General features: G+C 39.1%; 1 protein-coding gene across 6 annotated transcripts in view; it reads left to right on the top strand.

The window, feature by feature from the left end:
• The window catches only part of Fgf14 (fibroblast growth factor 14), a 637,724-nt gene that overhangs the window by 432,308 nt on the left and 189,499 nt on the right, over window positions 1–15,917 (top strand). The window contains exon 1 of one of the 6 annotated variants that reach the window (XM_021181487.2): window positions 2,184–2,757. The exons of the other annotated variants lie outside the window; for them this stretch is intronic. Within the exon in view, the coding sequence (XP_021037146.1) occupies window positions 2,565–2,757 (193 nt within the window). The 5' untranslated portion in view covers window positions 2,184–2,564. Of the gene's footprint in view, window positions 1–2,183; window positions 2,758–15,917 lie in introns of those variants that run through there. 6 annotated transcript variants of the gene reach the window in all.

Here is a 15,917-nt window from a genome sequence, read left to right as displayed (position 1 = left end):
TTTTTTTTTCGAGACAGGGTTTCTCTGTGTATCCATGGCTGTCCTAGAACTCACTCTGAAGACCAGGCTGGCCTCGAATTCAGAAATCCTCCTGCCTCTGCCTCTGCCTCTGCCTCTGCCTGGGACTAAAGGCGTGCACCACCACTGCCCGGCTTATTGGGTTCTTAATAAGCCCTGTGATTTAGCAAAAGAACAGTCATACTTTTATTCGTGTTTTATTAGGGTTGCTCATCTCTCTGTAAACAATCTTTTTTCTTTGTGAACCACGACACTGCTTCACAAACACACACTCAAAATACATTGGTGTTCCCCTTTTCTCAGTTTTCTCTTTAAACTCATGGGTGACAAAGCAGTACACATTTTAGACAAGGTAACTCTAAAATATCCTTCTTAGTAATTGTGGTGTTTGTAGATGTAACAGCCAAGTGATGGGAATAACCTTACAGGACATACCTCTTAATATCAAAAACAATATTATCCTAAACCTAATAATACCTGCCCTGGATCCAAATTTACACACTATCATTTCAGCAGATGTTCTCCACATCTCTAGTAAGAAAGGAGATCTAAAGGAAGAGTAGTGAAAGAAAAAGAATTCCTTACAAGGGGAAGATATGGATCAGTTGTAGGGGGAAGAAGTTCAGCTTCCCTGGAATACATCCTAGGCAAGACTTTCCTTATTTGCCTAGTCATATCTTTGTAGTACTTTTTAACTATTATCCAAAACAAAGGAAATAGTACATTTTTGTTCAACACTGCTTCAGAGACTTCCTGTCTTCCTTATCCCTCTTTCCAGTTCTCATGTAGTGCTGGGAGAAGATTTCTAAAACCCTGTCAATGATTGCCAAAGCATGCTATGTCTGTGTCCATATTGGATGGTGAGAAGTTTAGCTTTTGCCTTTCTTTCTCCTTGTCTTCCTGGGATGATAGACAAAATTGGGCAGGGTGGTGGTGGTGGTGGTGCATCTAGTGCTTGGATCAACTACAACTACTAACTGTTCACCCAAGGCATGAAGAGCTTTTCCTCAGTCTTCCTTTTCCCAGCTGTGTTCCCTTTCCCGAGAAAGAACACTGTTAGGTTACAGGCAAAACACTGAAGGTACGAGATATAAAGTATTATCTTTGAATTTCAGATCCAGCTCAAGTGGCTTTGCTCTCTGATGGTGCTTTTCCATCTAGGCAAACTAAAGAAAAGCAGAGCTCATGATGACATGCCCTTAGTCTGACTGCTCTTTGCTATTGCTGAGTGCTGTGACAGACACCCTTTCTCCACACTGTGCTAATCTTTGTGCTAAGGCTTCCTCAGTATTCTCCCAGGCTCTTATCCTAATCCAGCTCTCTGTGTAGAACCTGTGTAGCCCCTGGCTGCTTCTCTTCAACCCTTTGGGAAATAGAGCTGGAAGCTCTTTCCTCCATTCTATATTAGAACAAATTATCTATGTTCTTTCCCCTGGTTCTTCTTTTTGCTAAGTATTGATGGTTCAAAATGATAAACCTACCCTTCTTGGCAGCAGAAGAGAGTCCAACAAGTTTGGGTGACTAGGTGATAAGTGAGGGCACCTCCCTCCCCAGGGCTAACTCTCCTCCCTCCTCCTCTGTGGTGTGGGGATGCTTTGGTGCTAGAGAGATTAACTAGAGAGCAGAGACCATCTCACCCCTCAGCTGCTGCTGAGAGTTTTCTGTGGACTCTACACCCTTAAGCTGTGACAGCCTCGGAAACATGCGAGTTTCATTTGAGCCAAAGTGCATGGATATTCTTTCAATTCTACCTCCTTAGTCTAGCATCTTGGCATCCCACCCCATGCAATTCATTTTACCTTTCTCTTTTTATTAGTATTTTAAAACATCACTGCATATACTTTGTGTGTGTGTGTGTGTGTGTGTGTGTGTAGACACATCGGGTGGGGACCACATAGTTGGGAGGGGATAGTGGGGTGGGAATGGAGCGCTTTGATTACAGAGCTCAGGGGAGAAGATTGCTCTCTCCAGATGCTGATTTCCAAAGCACTTGACAATCACAGGCAGAAGCCAAGAGCGGACCGCTGTGGCCGCACCTGCCTGAGGGCAGCTTGAGCAGGGCACTGAGACCTGCCCATCGCGTCCAGGGACCCACAAATGCGCTGATAAACTGTCGCGACCTGTCCTCCGCCCCTCCATCCTGTGCCCAGGAAGGAAGCCCACAGATCTGCCAACCTTTCACACGGGAGGCAGGCAGGACAAGAAAGCTGAGCTGGTGGCGGTGGCGACCCCGAGAGGGCTCCAGCGATAGGAGGTGACCGTCAGCCACAGCCCTCTGGACTCGGAAGCAGCTGCGACCTCCAGTTCCCCGTGCTGGCTCTGCTGTGTCCCGAGAGCATCTGCTTGCCTGGTCCAAGCTCAGTAGACTGGGCGATGGGTCCTAGTAGGGACTGACCACCCTCACCTCTGTCCCCAGCCCCTCCAGACCGCCCCTCCCTCTGCTTCCCTTAGGGCGAGCAGCTGTCTGCGCCGCCCCTTTCCTCTCCAGTGCCCCAGCTCCCCTTGCTTCTGTCCCTCCCTCCCCGGGACCCATTCCCTGGGCCACCATGGCCGCGGCCATCGCCAGCGGCTTGATCCGTCAGAAGCGGCAGGCGCGGGAGCAGCACTGGGACCGGCCCTCTGCCAGCAGGAGGCGGAGCAGCCCCAGCAAGAACCGCGGGCTTTGCAATGGCAACCTGGTGGATATCTTCTCTAAAGTGCGCATCTTCGGCCTCAAGAAGCGCAGGTTGCGGCGCCAAGGTCTGTGTGGGTCACGGTGGGGAGGTATGCCTCGGATGGGATGGCTGGCATTTCACTACCTGAATAGAACCGCTTCGGGCTTCCCTTGCTGCTTCATTCCTCGTGTTTCTGTCCACCCATCTCCAACCTTCTGATCTCCCTCCAGCGCGCCAGAGCGCCTTCCCGGTGTAGCTGTGAATCTGCTCCCAGGCAACCTGTAGCCAGCCACTGGGAACTCAAGCCCGCCCAGAGCCCTCAAATTGGCTAGCTCCTAGCAGGCTCTTGCTTTCTGATTCTCCTGCGAGAGGAGCTCCCGAAAATCTGTTTGCACTCTTCTTCCAGACGTTAGGGCTCCCCAGAGAACAGCATTCGCTCTAGAATGCAGGATGAGGGTCTGCCTTCCGCAGTGCCTCAGGTCATGCATGTTGTACCCCTAGTAAGTTAGATGTCAGGAATCATGTGTGCCCCGCCTCACCTGGTATCTTTAGTCTCTTGAAAACCCCATGGTTCATATCTCTTGATGAAAGGAACCCTCTGCTGGGACTATTGTAAAAGAAATGAGCAGCTGGGAGAGCATGAATTAAGGGGTTAGCTCAGTGGAGAGTTAATGGAAAGCTGGTTATCAAAGGGCTCTGATCCCTTCGGCTCACCGGCCTCTGTGTCCTGTAGTCAAATCTTGGGTGAATACAGAGTTACCCTAGGAATGAATCTGACTGGGCCCGTGAGGGAAGAATGTATTCCTGTTTTGTCTGTTTTTAAATGATAAACTAGCAAATTATATGGAGCATGAACAGTTACTACACAAACATGACCAGCATAGAACCCTTCTTACTATGTGTGACATTACTATGATATTTTCAGAGTTAGTGCCCTGATGACCTTCTGCTGCCTGTAAAATGTCAGTATTTACTCAGGAGACAGAGCCTAGCCAGATGCCCCCTCTCCACACCCAGTTAGAAAGGGCAGCTGTTTTAGGAGCATGTGGGGCTGGGGCATTAGGAGGACAACACAGGGATGCTTGCTATATCTAACCAGGTGGGCAGGAAACAACATAGTTACATTAATGGTTATCTGTGTTTGCCCAGCACAATGCATTCTGCCAGCCCAGCTGTGTTTGCTTTCAGTGTCCTGCTCCTTTAAAGACAAGGAAGAGACACTCTTGAAAAGCTTGGGTTTCTGTGTGCATTTGTATGTGTCCATGCCTTTTCCCATCTATGACAAAAAGTTTTGATGCCTTTTTAAAAATAATGCTAAATATGAAAAGGGTCGATAACTGAATTTTAGCTAAGTTCCTGTTTGTTGCCATCAAGCTCAAAAGAACACAAGTAAGAAATGCTCTCATGCACATTTTAATGGAAATGCAATTGTGTATCTGTAACAGGAGAAACTTCCTTATAAAGGCAAAGGGATAAGGAGATTTTAGAGCAGTGACAATTATGAAGAATAATTAACTTGTCGTTTGCACTTTATACAGGAACCTTATACAGGAAATCTTTAAGGTCAGTGTTCTGGTTACTGTCCATACCAGTATCCATCACTACCACAGTGTCTGCTTTCTACTTTATCAGATAGATTATTCATTGGAACACAACATTCACAGCAGTGAGTTGAACTTGCCATCTAGTTAAACTGCAATGGATATATTCTCTCCTGAATAAGATTATCTTAGTACAAACACAGCTTAACAGTGCTAAAGGTTACAATGTACATTCTTAAAATGTGCAACAATTAGATTATTTTATAAACACAGTGGATCTTTTGTGCTATATTGGGTGATGAAGGAGGGGTTACTTGACCTGTGATGAATTTCAAGATAATTTTTTTTCCAAGTCTAGAAAGATATCTGGGCTCTCTAATAGTCAATTTTCTATTTTTAATGTTTACTCTTTTTTTAATATTCTTAAGTCTGAGCACACACACACACACACACACACACTCCTTGATGGTCTGTAAGAAAATTACATTTGGTACCATGTTGTCACCTTGTTTTTGCTGAGAGAGTGTAAGAAAAAAATTTATACACAATATTTTCTTTTGTTCCTTTTTCATCACATAAAAAGCCTTTAAAATCTAATTCGCCAGTAGGTAGACATAACCTTTTAAGTATGATAGTTTCATATATTATTCTTAATAATTGAAAATCAATAACCTGACAAAAGAGTATTGAAAGTTTATAGTGTGATAAGCCTTGCTACAGATCTTATAGATAACTAGGTTAATAACTAAGAGAGCCTCTTCCCCATGGAGCTCACATACACAGGCTACAGAGTTATTGCATAGAAGGAGAACAAATGGGTGAGAAATATGTCCAGAGTTCTACAGACCTGTAGCACAGAGGAGGAGAATGCAGAACTAGGGAAAAGATTAGCTGAGGAATGAGTTTAGTGAAGATGAGGGAGGATGATGCCCACATTGAGGACTGCCTGTTGGTGAGGGTGTAACGGCACGAGAGATGGTAAAAAAAAAAAATGGAGTATACATGCAAAAACCTACTGGCAGGAAAAATCTTAGTTCACAGAGAGAGAAAAAAAAGAGGTATAGCAACTCTTGAAGCACACCTTCAAGTATAATATACATTGACTCTTTAAAACAAGACAAAACAATAGATGTAAATTTTATGTCTTGGAGAAAGGCAATAAATATTTTTTAAACTCAGGGAATTGATTTTTCCCTCTTTAAAAATTTTTAGCTGGCTATAGTAATGCATACATGTAACAACAAAACTTGGTAGGTGGGGGCAGGAAGATCAAGAGTTCAAGGCCAGCACTAAATGTGTGAAATCTTCTCTCAAAGGAACAAAAAGCAAAAAACTAACACTCTATTAGATAGCAATTTCTGTATTGTCAAATGGGTTAAACTAAAACCCCACCACCCAAAACCTCATTATATGCTTTGATTTGCCCCTGAGCCTTCTGCTGGATGGCTGTAGCATGATAGGTGCTATGATGATTCCACCTTCCCAGATTCCTCTACTTCTGCCTTCTCACTTCCTCTGACTTTAATCAAAAGTTAGCATCCAGCAAATTAGCCATATGAATTTGTTTCTTGCATGTATGTATGTTTACATGTATGTGTGTGTGTGTGTGTGTGTGTGTGTGTGTGTGTGTGTGTGTGCATGTGTTTGCATGAATGCATGCTTTGCTCTGTGCCTGGAATGTTCTCTTCACTTCTATACTCGGATACAAGAATTAATCTTATTTCTGAAAGCTAGGAAAAGATGCCTTCTGAGAAGTCTTCACTAACTGCATCATATAAAAGTAACCCTCAGTGGCATTTTGTAATTTCTTTTGTTGTATATACCTGATAAAAATTATTTAGCACACATCTTTAGTCTATTTTGTTTAAGAAGAAAGTTCATTTTCTTCAGTTTTCAAATCTTGATAGAGTTTCTGGGCCCTGGGGGTGCTCATCTCTGCCATTTAACTGGGGGTGGGGGGGAATGGGATGGCAACAGATCCACACTAAAGAACTGTCCCTCAGCCTCAATGTTCTCACTAGATCATACTAAAATAAAAATTCCTTTCAAGTCTCCATGTTTTTCTACTTTACCTTAACAACTGCATAAATGTAATTTGTTCTTCAGAAATGGGCCTGTAGATATCAAGAATACCAGTTGCCTCATTTTAATACCTGCATAATACATGGAACACATTTAAAGTGTATGCTAACTTTTTATAAAGAAAGAGGAACACACAGGAAACAGTTGGCAAATTGTTTTCTTATTTGAAATCTTTGCAGAAAATTTAAAACAGAAGCTGAAGGTAACGATCTTATCCTAAAAACATTACACTTCTGCTATTACATGTTAAAATATCATGCAGCATAACAAGCAAGAGCATGTCTGTTTGTAGAATAGTAGCCTTTCAAAAACTCTCTGAGGCCTGTGTAATTGTCTCTTGCAGGTTAATATTTTATTTGCACTTTTACCTGGGATCACTGGAGCCATTGAAGTACGCACTGTTTGTGTTTAGGCAGTAGGTACAGGTTCGCTAACAACACATCTTGCCTAAAATAAATTGCAGGGTAGCTAAAATTTTGGAAATGAAAAATGTACTACTTAAATCATGTTTTCATGTTAATCTGTGTTCTAAAATGCAGAAAATGCATGTGTATCTGTAGAGACAAAACAGCTGTCCTCAAGTGGTAGTGAAAAAGCTCCATCTCCTAAGAAATGAGAAGAGCCTTCCCTCTTAACAAAGCACAGTATAAAAGAAAACTAGCCGCTCAAGAAGTGATCAACACAGACAAAAACACAGGACCTCCAGGTTGATGCTGCAACCACAGGGCATGGGCACACAGGCTTATGAAGGTGCTCATGGAAACTAAAGTAAAAGAAACTTTTCCCTCTAAAGCACATTTCTTCTTACTTTTTTTTTTTTGAAATGTTTTAAGCATGTTTTGTTTCTATTTTTGCTGTTTATGTTTTTGTTTTCTGAGACTACCAGAATCTTCCTACACATATTTTGATAAGACTTGTTGCTGTTTAATAACTGGAGTTCTATCTTTTGTTAATTATACTATGACTATGAAAATCATGCTGTTTCTTAATTGAAATGTTTAATTTTATTTTTAAATGGACATTTAAAGATCTAATAGGAATATAATTGAATTGTCTCCCCACTGATTTTCTTGTTTTGGTTTCAACATCCCATGTTCATTGTGAGTAGTCATTGCTTCAGCAGTACAATAAATTAAAATGTCTAATGAAGTAAATGTAATTGCTATATTAAGATAGATATTCAAAATATGGTTTGTTCTGGGTTGAATTATATTCATTGAGTTTAATTTCTACACACTAAAGCAATAAAGCAATGCCTTTTGACTTTTTTTTTTTTAACATAAAGTCCACCCAAGAAATATGAGACCTCCTCTGCTTGCACTCCCATGGGTTTCATAGTCAACTACAGCTTTCCCTTCATATTTCACTCAGTGAAAATTTAGGGATGATATTACATGTAGATAATAATTTCTGTGGAGTTTCATTGTCTTTAGTAATCCTATTTTTATATTTATATTTTTATTTTTTCAATTTATATCCTTTTAATTCTAGACAAAATATTCAGATTAATGGAAAACCATTTTTTCCCTTCGAGGTAGTGTGGTACTGGCTATTGAACTGAGGGACAATGACATACTGGGCAAGCAATCTACACCTAACTTCATCTCTAGTACAGTGTTTTTAATTTGAGAGAAACTCTCCCTATGTTTCTCAGGTTGGCTTTGAACTTACTCTCTAGCTCTGGATGGTTTTAGACTTGCTGTTTTCTGTCTCAGCTGACCAAGTCTGGGATCACAGGCTGGAAAGAGCATGTCTAGCCCCTTTGATACTTTGATGTATATAAGCACTGTTTAAGTTATATTAGAATATCAAACTCCTCAAACATGTATACTTTATAGTGAAGATATTAAAAATCCTTTCTGCTAGCTTTGAATTTGCAGTGCTTTATCATTTAATCTCTACATCCTGCTATGCAATAGTTCACCTGAGTTCACCTGAGTTGTTTGGGTTGTTTTTTTTTGTTGTTGTTGTTGTTTGCTGATTTTTTTAGATTTATTTATTTTTCTTAGATGTTTTCTTCATTTACATTTCAAATGTTATCCCCTTTCCTACTTTCCTCTCCAAAAATTCCCTATACCCTTCCCCCTCCCCCTGCTCCCCAACCCACCCACTCCCACTTCCTGGCCTGGCATTCTCCTATACTGGAGCCTAGAATCTTTGCAAGACCAAGGGCCTAATGAGCAGTCTTTCTCTATTCCCCATCCTCACTGTCTTATCCTTTATGAAATAAGTTTTTATACTTTGCATGTGCTAAGAGCCTATGAGACATGCCACTATATGTATGGTTATTTAATTTAGTTATTTCCAGTTCTATCTAAGATGTCACAAACAGGAAAGTGTCCTCCATTTTTATGGCTGAGTAGTTTTTCATTTAATATACATATCACATTTTCTTTGTTCACATCAGGTAAAGGACATGGGTTGTTTTAGTTTCTTAACTTCTATGAATAGAATGGCAACACATATGCAGATGTTTTTAATTCTTCCTAATCTCATTTTGAGAATATTGTTTTTCAAACCATTCATGAATCTTCCATAGCTTCATGCAAAATTATAATTTTATGTTTCATTTGGTTAATTTTAAAAATGGCAGAAATTAAAAGTGGGGCTTTTCAATATGGTCTATCTTATTTTTAGTTTTGAAATTGTTTTTTCTTTGGTTATACTGTTCATGTACTTCTTCACAAATGATGAGAAACCTTTAGCTAAAAGGACTATGATAATTGTACAATCTAAATGGCATATGATAATTTCAATATTATTATTTTAATACTCGGAAGCGAGAAAAATAGACCAATAATGGTAAATCTATAAGAGATCACTTTAGGGAGGTTAAAATAAAGAAAATTGCTTACTCTCTGAACCAGATATTGAGTGGCAATATCTGCAATGACTCCTGTCTTTGTTAAGAAACTCAGGTCTCATGACTATGTCTTTATTTACTGTTCTTTGGGATAACTAGCTACCTTTTTCTAAGCTATTTTATCAGAATTACTTGTTTATGGTTGGGGGAAATCTCTTCTTTCATAATGTCATTCAATTTTGTGAAATACTTTTTACAGAATGCGATTCACCCTGTGTTTTATACATCTTTCATGTTGATAGATATTGGTGTGAGACTAGGAGATAGTCAGTTAGTAGTCAGTTAGTAGTCAGGGCCTCAACTGTGACTAGCATACAACTTCCTGACTCTTCTCTCTTCCCCAACTCTTTACAGTCCCTTATGACGTTTTAAGTTCTTTATTAATGGAAGTCACATTACTGCAGGTAATAATAGGAAATGCAATATGTATATATGTGGATGAGATTAACTGTCATCTAGCTGCTGTTTCTGCAACAGGGATCTAATTACAAATCAATCTAACACTGCATTATTAACTTTAAGACTAATGCCAGAAGCAAATTTACCTCAAAGGAAAGATTGTGAGTTTTGTAAAAAGAATAAAGAAAAGAAAGTTCTGTGATTCACCAAGCCACTTTTGATATAGAAATGCAACTTAGTTTTTAGTATAGCTGGATGTTACATACAATAATGCTATGGCAGTTAATAATTGTTACCTTCATAGATCTGGAATTACCTAGGAGTCACGCCTCTGGGCATGCCATGAGGAATTATCTAAATTAGGTTAGCTTCTGAATATGCCTATAAGGGATTGTACAGATTTGGCTGATTGAAGTGGAAAGACCCATCTTAACTGTGGGCAAAGTATTTCAAGGGTTGAGATTCTAGACTGAATACAAATGAAAAAGAGAGCTGAGCAGAAGCATCTATCTTGCTTTCTGCTTTCTGACTACAGACGCAGTATCACCATCTGCTTTAGTTCTTCCACTATGACTTCCCCAACATGGTGATTATACCCTTAGACTGTGAGCCCAAATAAACCCCTTCCTTCCTTATGTTGTTTGTGTCAGATATTTGCTGCACTAACAAGAGTGAAATCTATGTTAAATATTATATTACTTGTCATGGAAAGTATATTCTAAATACCTTTTATACTCATTAATATGTGTTATTGATTATATTTATCATTGGTCTTATTTTACATGATAAAATGAAGTTAAGCCACTGAGGCTAGAGGATTACAAATTAATCATGAAAATTACAGATGGTTAGAAATCTACTGAGCTTTGCTGGTTTTTAATCATCTCCTTGGCTTATAGTCCTTTTTAAAAACAAGTTCTTATATTTTATTCTTCGTACTGATTCTATAAAATATGATGTAGTCAAGTACATCTTGTAGACAAATACAACTTGTAAGTTGTATTTTATACTTTATATATATTGCACATAGGAGAGTGTTTAAGTCTGCAACTCCTTATTAGTTTAGTTACAAGAGATTTGGTTGAAGTATTCACTGCCTTTTCTAGTTGTTTTCACGGCAGGGAAAAACTAACTGCTTAATCCAATGGCCAATGCTTTTTATGCTAGCATCAGCATGGCTGATTTTGTCTGGAGAGAAAAATCTACAGACATCTGAACTGTTCCTACCTAAACTTTGGAGTAAATAACTTCAAGTAGCCCCCTTCTGCATTAAAAAATCATCATCATCAACAACAACAACAACAAAACCAAAAAAAAAAAATGATTTCTCTTTAGCTAAGTAATATTTCTTATCTTTTCCTCTTAAAATATCCTCCAAGTGCTCCCTTTCTTCACCCTCACTAGTATCTTAGCTTCTGACTCTGAAAAAAACAAAGCAATAATAAACAATATGTTTTTACAGAGTTCCATGGTTTCAAGAAGCCAGACTATACATCTATCTGTTTGCTCCCTTTTCATACCTAACTGGGGATAGACCTTAGTTCTCCAACCTTGCAAAAACCTTAAATTGAATCACATATCTTCTTCCAATGTAGGTTCATCATTGGCATAATTGTTATCTTTTCTAAACCACAATGTAACTATCAGTACATAATCTCATTTCCATGTAAGCACGTGATAATATGTCCAAATTTGAGAAGGAATCCTTTCTTGATCGTGTGTTTCTATAGAATTGTCTTTTATTGACCACTGATTGAAAGAAAACCTAGTCCTCTCCCCAGATCAGTCTTTCTAATAGATTTTACATTAGTTTTCCTCATCATGAACCTGATTTGTCAACATCACTGATGAGCTACAGACGTTCTGGGGTCCTGCTGTCTGATCTTAACGCACCTGCATAGCCTTGAACATTTTGATGTTCACAATAAATTTGTATTTTTACTGTATTTTATCTAATATTAACACAAAAATATTTAGAACTTACAGCTTATACTATCTTAAGCTTTCATATGATTTTCATAGCTATGATATGATTTTTTTTTTGGTAGTGTCCTGTTAGCTTTGGCAACCTAGTACTCTGTGTATGGCCCAGGCTAATCTGAAACTCACGGCAACACTCGTACCTCAGCCTCTAGTATGTTGAGATTTCAGGTATATACCACCAAGTCTGGCTATAGGTGGCTTTTTTTCCCTGTGTGTTAATAAGTTATTTATTGCCAGTATGTGGCTGTGTTTCTGCCAAACACTATTGCTAATTCACTGGTGCCATTAAAAGACAGCAGTATTTCTTTATGAGGGTAAACTATTCTGTAGAGCATATTTAGTCCACATCAAATGATTTATCTTCATTATATGGAAAAAATTCTGAATGGACTTTTAAAGAATAAGCCTCAATTATTTGTCTTTATTTTCAAATATAAAAGATTTGCCTTAAGCAGTGACTGTTTTTAAACTCCTCAATTACTATCACAGCAAATAATTATTTGGCAAGTTAAAATACTGTTTTGTATACTTAGTAAAAACTTTCACTCAGATTCAAGTGCCATGTAGAAAGAAATGGAAGTCAAGAAGAGAAATCTTTCCGGAGAATGTTTTCAAGGACACATTTGCTCCCTATTGCATCTAAACATTTTCAAGAACATACATTCTCTTCTAGGCCTATCTAATACATACAGACCTATAATTATGAGCTCTGGTAAGAAAATTAAGCTAATGGTTTTGTTTTTGTGTTTTCCATTGTTTATTTTAATTCCTATCAGAATGACAAAGGGCTCTTCAGGTATGAGAGATGGCTCAAAGCTGCAGCTGGAATGTAGTAATAAACCTGCAGGCACAGTTCTATTGTGCATTCTTGTTAGATCTTCCAAGAGTGACTAGGAATCACTATGCTCCATCACTAACATGTAAGTGCAGTGTCTTTTGTCAGGGTGCTTCAAATGTTAGACAAGAGATTGTTTGCTCACTTCATGTCCCCAGAACACAACAATTCCCCTCCGCCCCCCGCCTTGAAAATGTCTTTAAAACAGAATTTCATTGCTTAACATCTTTTTATTCCACCACATGTCTCATTTCATCTCTCTAAATTTCTGTAAATAATATCTGCACATCCTTGGTTACATCTTGCCCTTTAAATATTTGTTCATGACTTTTTTATCCTTCTTATCATTTGGTCAAGTTACAACTGTTTAACTCTACTTATCTTTCTGCATAAGTAAATGCCACCAGAACCTTAATCATTTCTGTGGCTCAGAGTGTTCAATAATTACCTCATCTTTATTCTAGCAAATGAGATGACTGATTTTTTCATGAGCAGAATTTCACGTAGAGGTCTGACTTGGTGGAGGAAGCCTGACAGCAGCTGTTCCCCCTTTCTTTTTAAGGTGGGGCTGCCTTGAATGGAAGAAAAAGAAAATCAGGCATATTTGTGCAGGGAAGAAGTGCTTGGTGGCTTTACACCTGAAAAACTTAAAGAAAATGTAGGGAAAGTAATAAAACTATCATTGCTACTTCTGCCAAGATTTTAGGCGCTAGATGCTACAACTTACATCCTCCACTACAGAAAGTAGGTGGTGTTAATTTCATTTTCCTGGATGAGGGGGAGTGAAGTACTTTTTCCAGGGACTCATTTGGTAGAGGCAGTAGTGTAAAGTGCCTCCACCGCATAGAGAATGCAGTTTGAGGATTAGTTTGTAGATACTAGATGGTATCAGGCTAACAACACATTCCATGGCTATATCCTTGGCTTTGTCTAGACTATAAAACACAATGTTATCTGTTTATTTTTACAGGATTGCTATGAGATGACATGGGTGCTAGTGTGACAGCAGTGAACACACATAAACACTGTACAGAAGGGTGATGTCTGTAACTTTCTGTACAGGTTTCTATTTCTCTCCAACATAGGACACCTAAATAGGGCAGCAGAACATCAGCACAGGTTTTCTGGAATCTGATTCATCTATTGAGTGCACCATTAGAGAGCATGTGGGCAATTTTGGAGTTTGTCTGTAAGGTGCAGAGTATTAAATATACATTCAACTCTTAAAAAACCATTCAAAATCCTTTGGACTTTTGGAAAATTGCAGAAGGTATATGAAGTTGCTGAAATTTCATGAAGACTCATGAACAAAGGTTTCTTGTTATCTCACTGATGCTTCTGAATTAGTACAATTCCCATCATTAGAAATGTCTCCGGTGTGCAAATATTTTCTTATATGTTTGAATTTTTATTTTCTGAGTGGTGTAATATTATTAGTTTGCACCATAAAGTCCTGCTTGTTTACTTTAAACATCGCAGTTTTTAAATACTAACAAAAGTGTTGCTGTAATTAGTCTGTAATAATGAAAAGATAACATTGTGGTTGATATTGTAGCCCAACTTAGGGACAAACCATAAGGACATAAAATATGATACTGATTACTGTCACCATTTAGCATGTGGAAGTTAGTTCACAAAGTACATCCTCCAGACTATTCACTGTAGCTTCTTTTGAATTTTTGAATTACCAACAGAATTCCTATTGTCACCAACCTATGCAAGCTTATTGATTTTCTTCTTTAAAAGATAATGTCCAAATGACCTTTTTCTCCTTGTCCATAGTCTTCTACTATATTATCTATTCCCTTCCACAACCCAGCAATCTACAGAAATGACCACTCTTCACAGAATGGTAGGCCCTGTTTGGAGTTTTGGTTTTAAACTAGAAAGTTCTCACACAGCTGTGAGCTGGCTGATGTGCAGATGATGTGAAGGATGATTTGGTGTGTATCCTCCTTTACCTCAGCCCTGGAGAGATGACACAGAACTGTGTTTCTTTGGTATAAATAAGACGCTTTACAATAAAAGGCTGTTTACAGGATGGAAGTATCTCTCATAAGTGCCAGTGTCTGACTCTTGCCCTAGCACAAGACCCACCCACTCATGCTTGCCTATTCCCCATGGTTGTGATTAAGTAGGACTGAATTTCCTGTTGGCTGCTCAATAAATGCATCCTGGAGGCTGGAAGTCATTTGGTCATTAGCATTGTGTGTGTGTGTGTGTGTGTGTGTGTGTGTGTTACATTTGCTTTGTAGCTTTCAGCTTTTCTTAACCCAAACAGGGTTATAGATAAGGTTAAGGTCTCGTCTATTAAATCTAATATTTAAAACATTTGTAGTTAATGCTTTTCTTATCAGTATCTGTTTGCTGTATGTGTGAATAAAAATTTAAAGTGAAGCACGATGTGTGGTAAAGATGAGCCATAAAACCAACCAATTCCTAAACTGTTCAGCTCCATATATTTATTACTGAATTTGTTGTACCAAGGTTGGCACTTTCCCCCTCTCTCTGCTATGTGCTCTTTCTACCTACAAAAGTAACAATTTACTTATATGCACAAATGTAGATACTAAAAGTAAGAAATATATAGATGCCTATTCATAAACCACCCAAAAGACAAGTTAATGTCTCCTCTTAATCATTGTACTTGATTCTGCCATGTGCCTTTGTTATTTAAACCTTAGCCAAGTTTGCTTTATTATTCTGGGTTGGAATCTACACAAGACCTTTCTTTTCTTTTCTTTTTTATTGGTTAATTTATTTATTTACATTTCAAATGTTACCCCCCTTCCTGGTTTCTCCTCCACAAATCCCCTATCCCATCCCCCTTTGCCCCTGCTTCTATGAGGGTGCTCCTCCATGTACCCACTCACTCTCACCTCTTCCCCTTTGCTAGGGCATCTAGCCTTCACAGGACCAAGGGTCTCCCCTCCAATTTATGCCAGATAAGACAAACCTCTGTTATGTATGAAGCTGGAGCCATGGGTCCCTCCATATGTACTCTGGTTAGTGGTTTAGTCCTTGGGAGCTCTGAGGGGTCTGGTTGGTTGATGTTGTTCTTCTTACGAGGTTGCAAACCCCTTTCAGTTTTTTCAGTCCTTCCCCTTACTCCTCCATTGAGGTCCCTGTGCTCAGTCCTACAGTTGGCTGCAAGCATCGCATCTGTATTGGTTAGGCTCTGGCAGAGCCTCTCAGGAGACAGCTATATCAGGCTCCTGTCAACAAGCACTTCTTGGCATCAGCAATAGTGTTTGAGTTTGGTGTCTGCATATAGGGTGGATCTCCAGGTAGGGCAGTCTCTGGATGGCCTTCTCTTCAGTTTCTGCTCTACTTTGTCCCTGTATTTCCTTTTATTAGGAGCAATTCTGGGTTAATAATTTTGAGATGGGTGGGTGGACTCATCCCACAACCAGGGGCCATGCCTAACCTCTGGATATGGCCTGTATAGGTTCTTCTTCTTCTTCTTCTTCTTCTTCTTCTTCTTCTTCTTCTTCTTCTTCTTCTTCTTCTTCTTCTTCTTCTTCTTCTTCTTCTTCTTCTTC

This window comes from Mus caroli, chromosome 14 (assembly GCF_900094665.2).
Source record: "Mus caroli chromosome 14, CAROLI_EIJ_v1.1, whole genome shotgun sequence".
Classification (NCBI taxonomy): Eukaryota; Metazoa; Chordata; class Mammalia; order Rodentia; family Muridae; genus Mus; species Mus caroli.
Note: the sequence above shows the minus strand (reverse complement) of the source record. Positions and strands in the feature narration are given on the sequence as shown.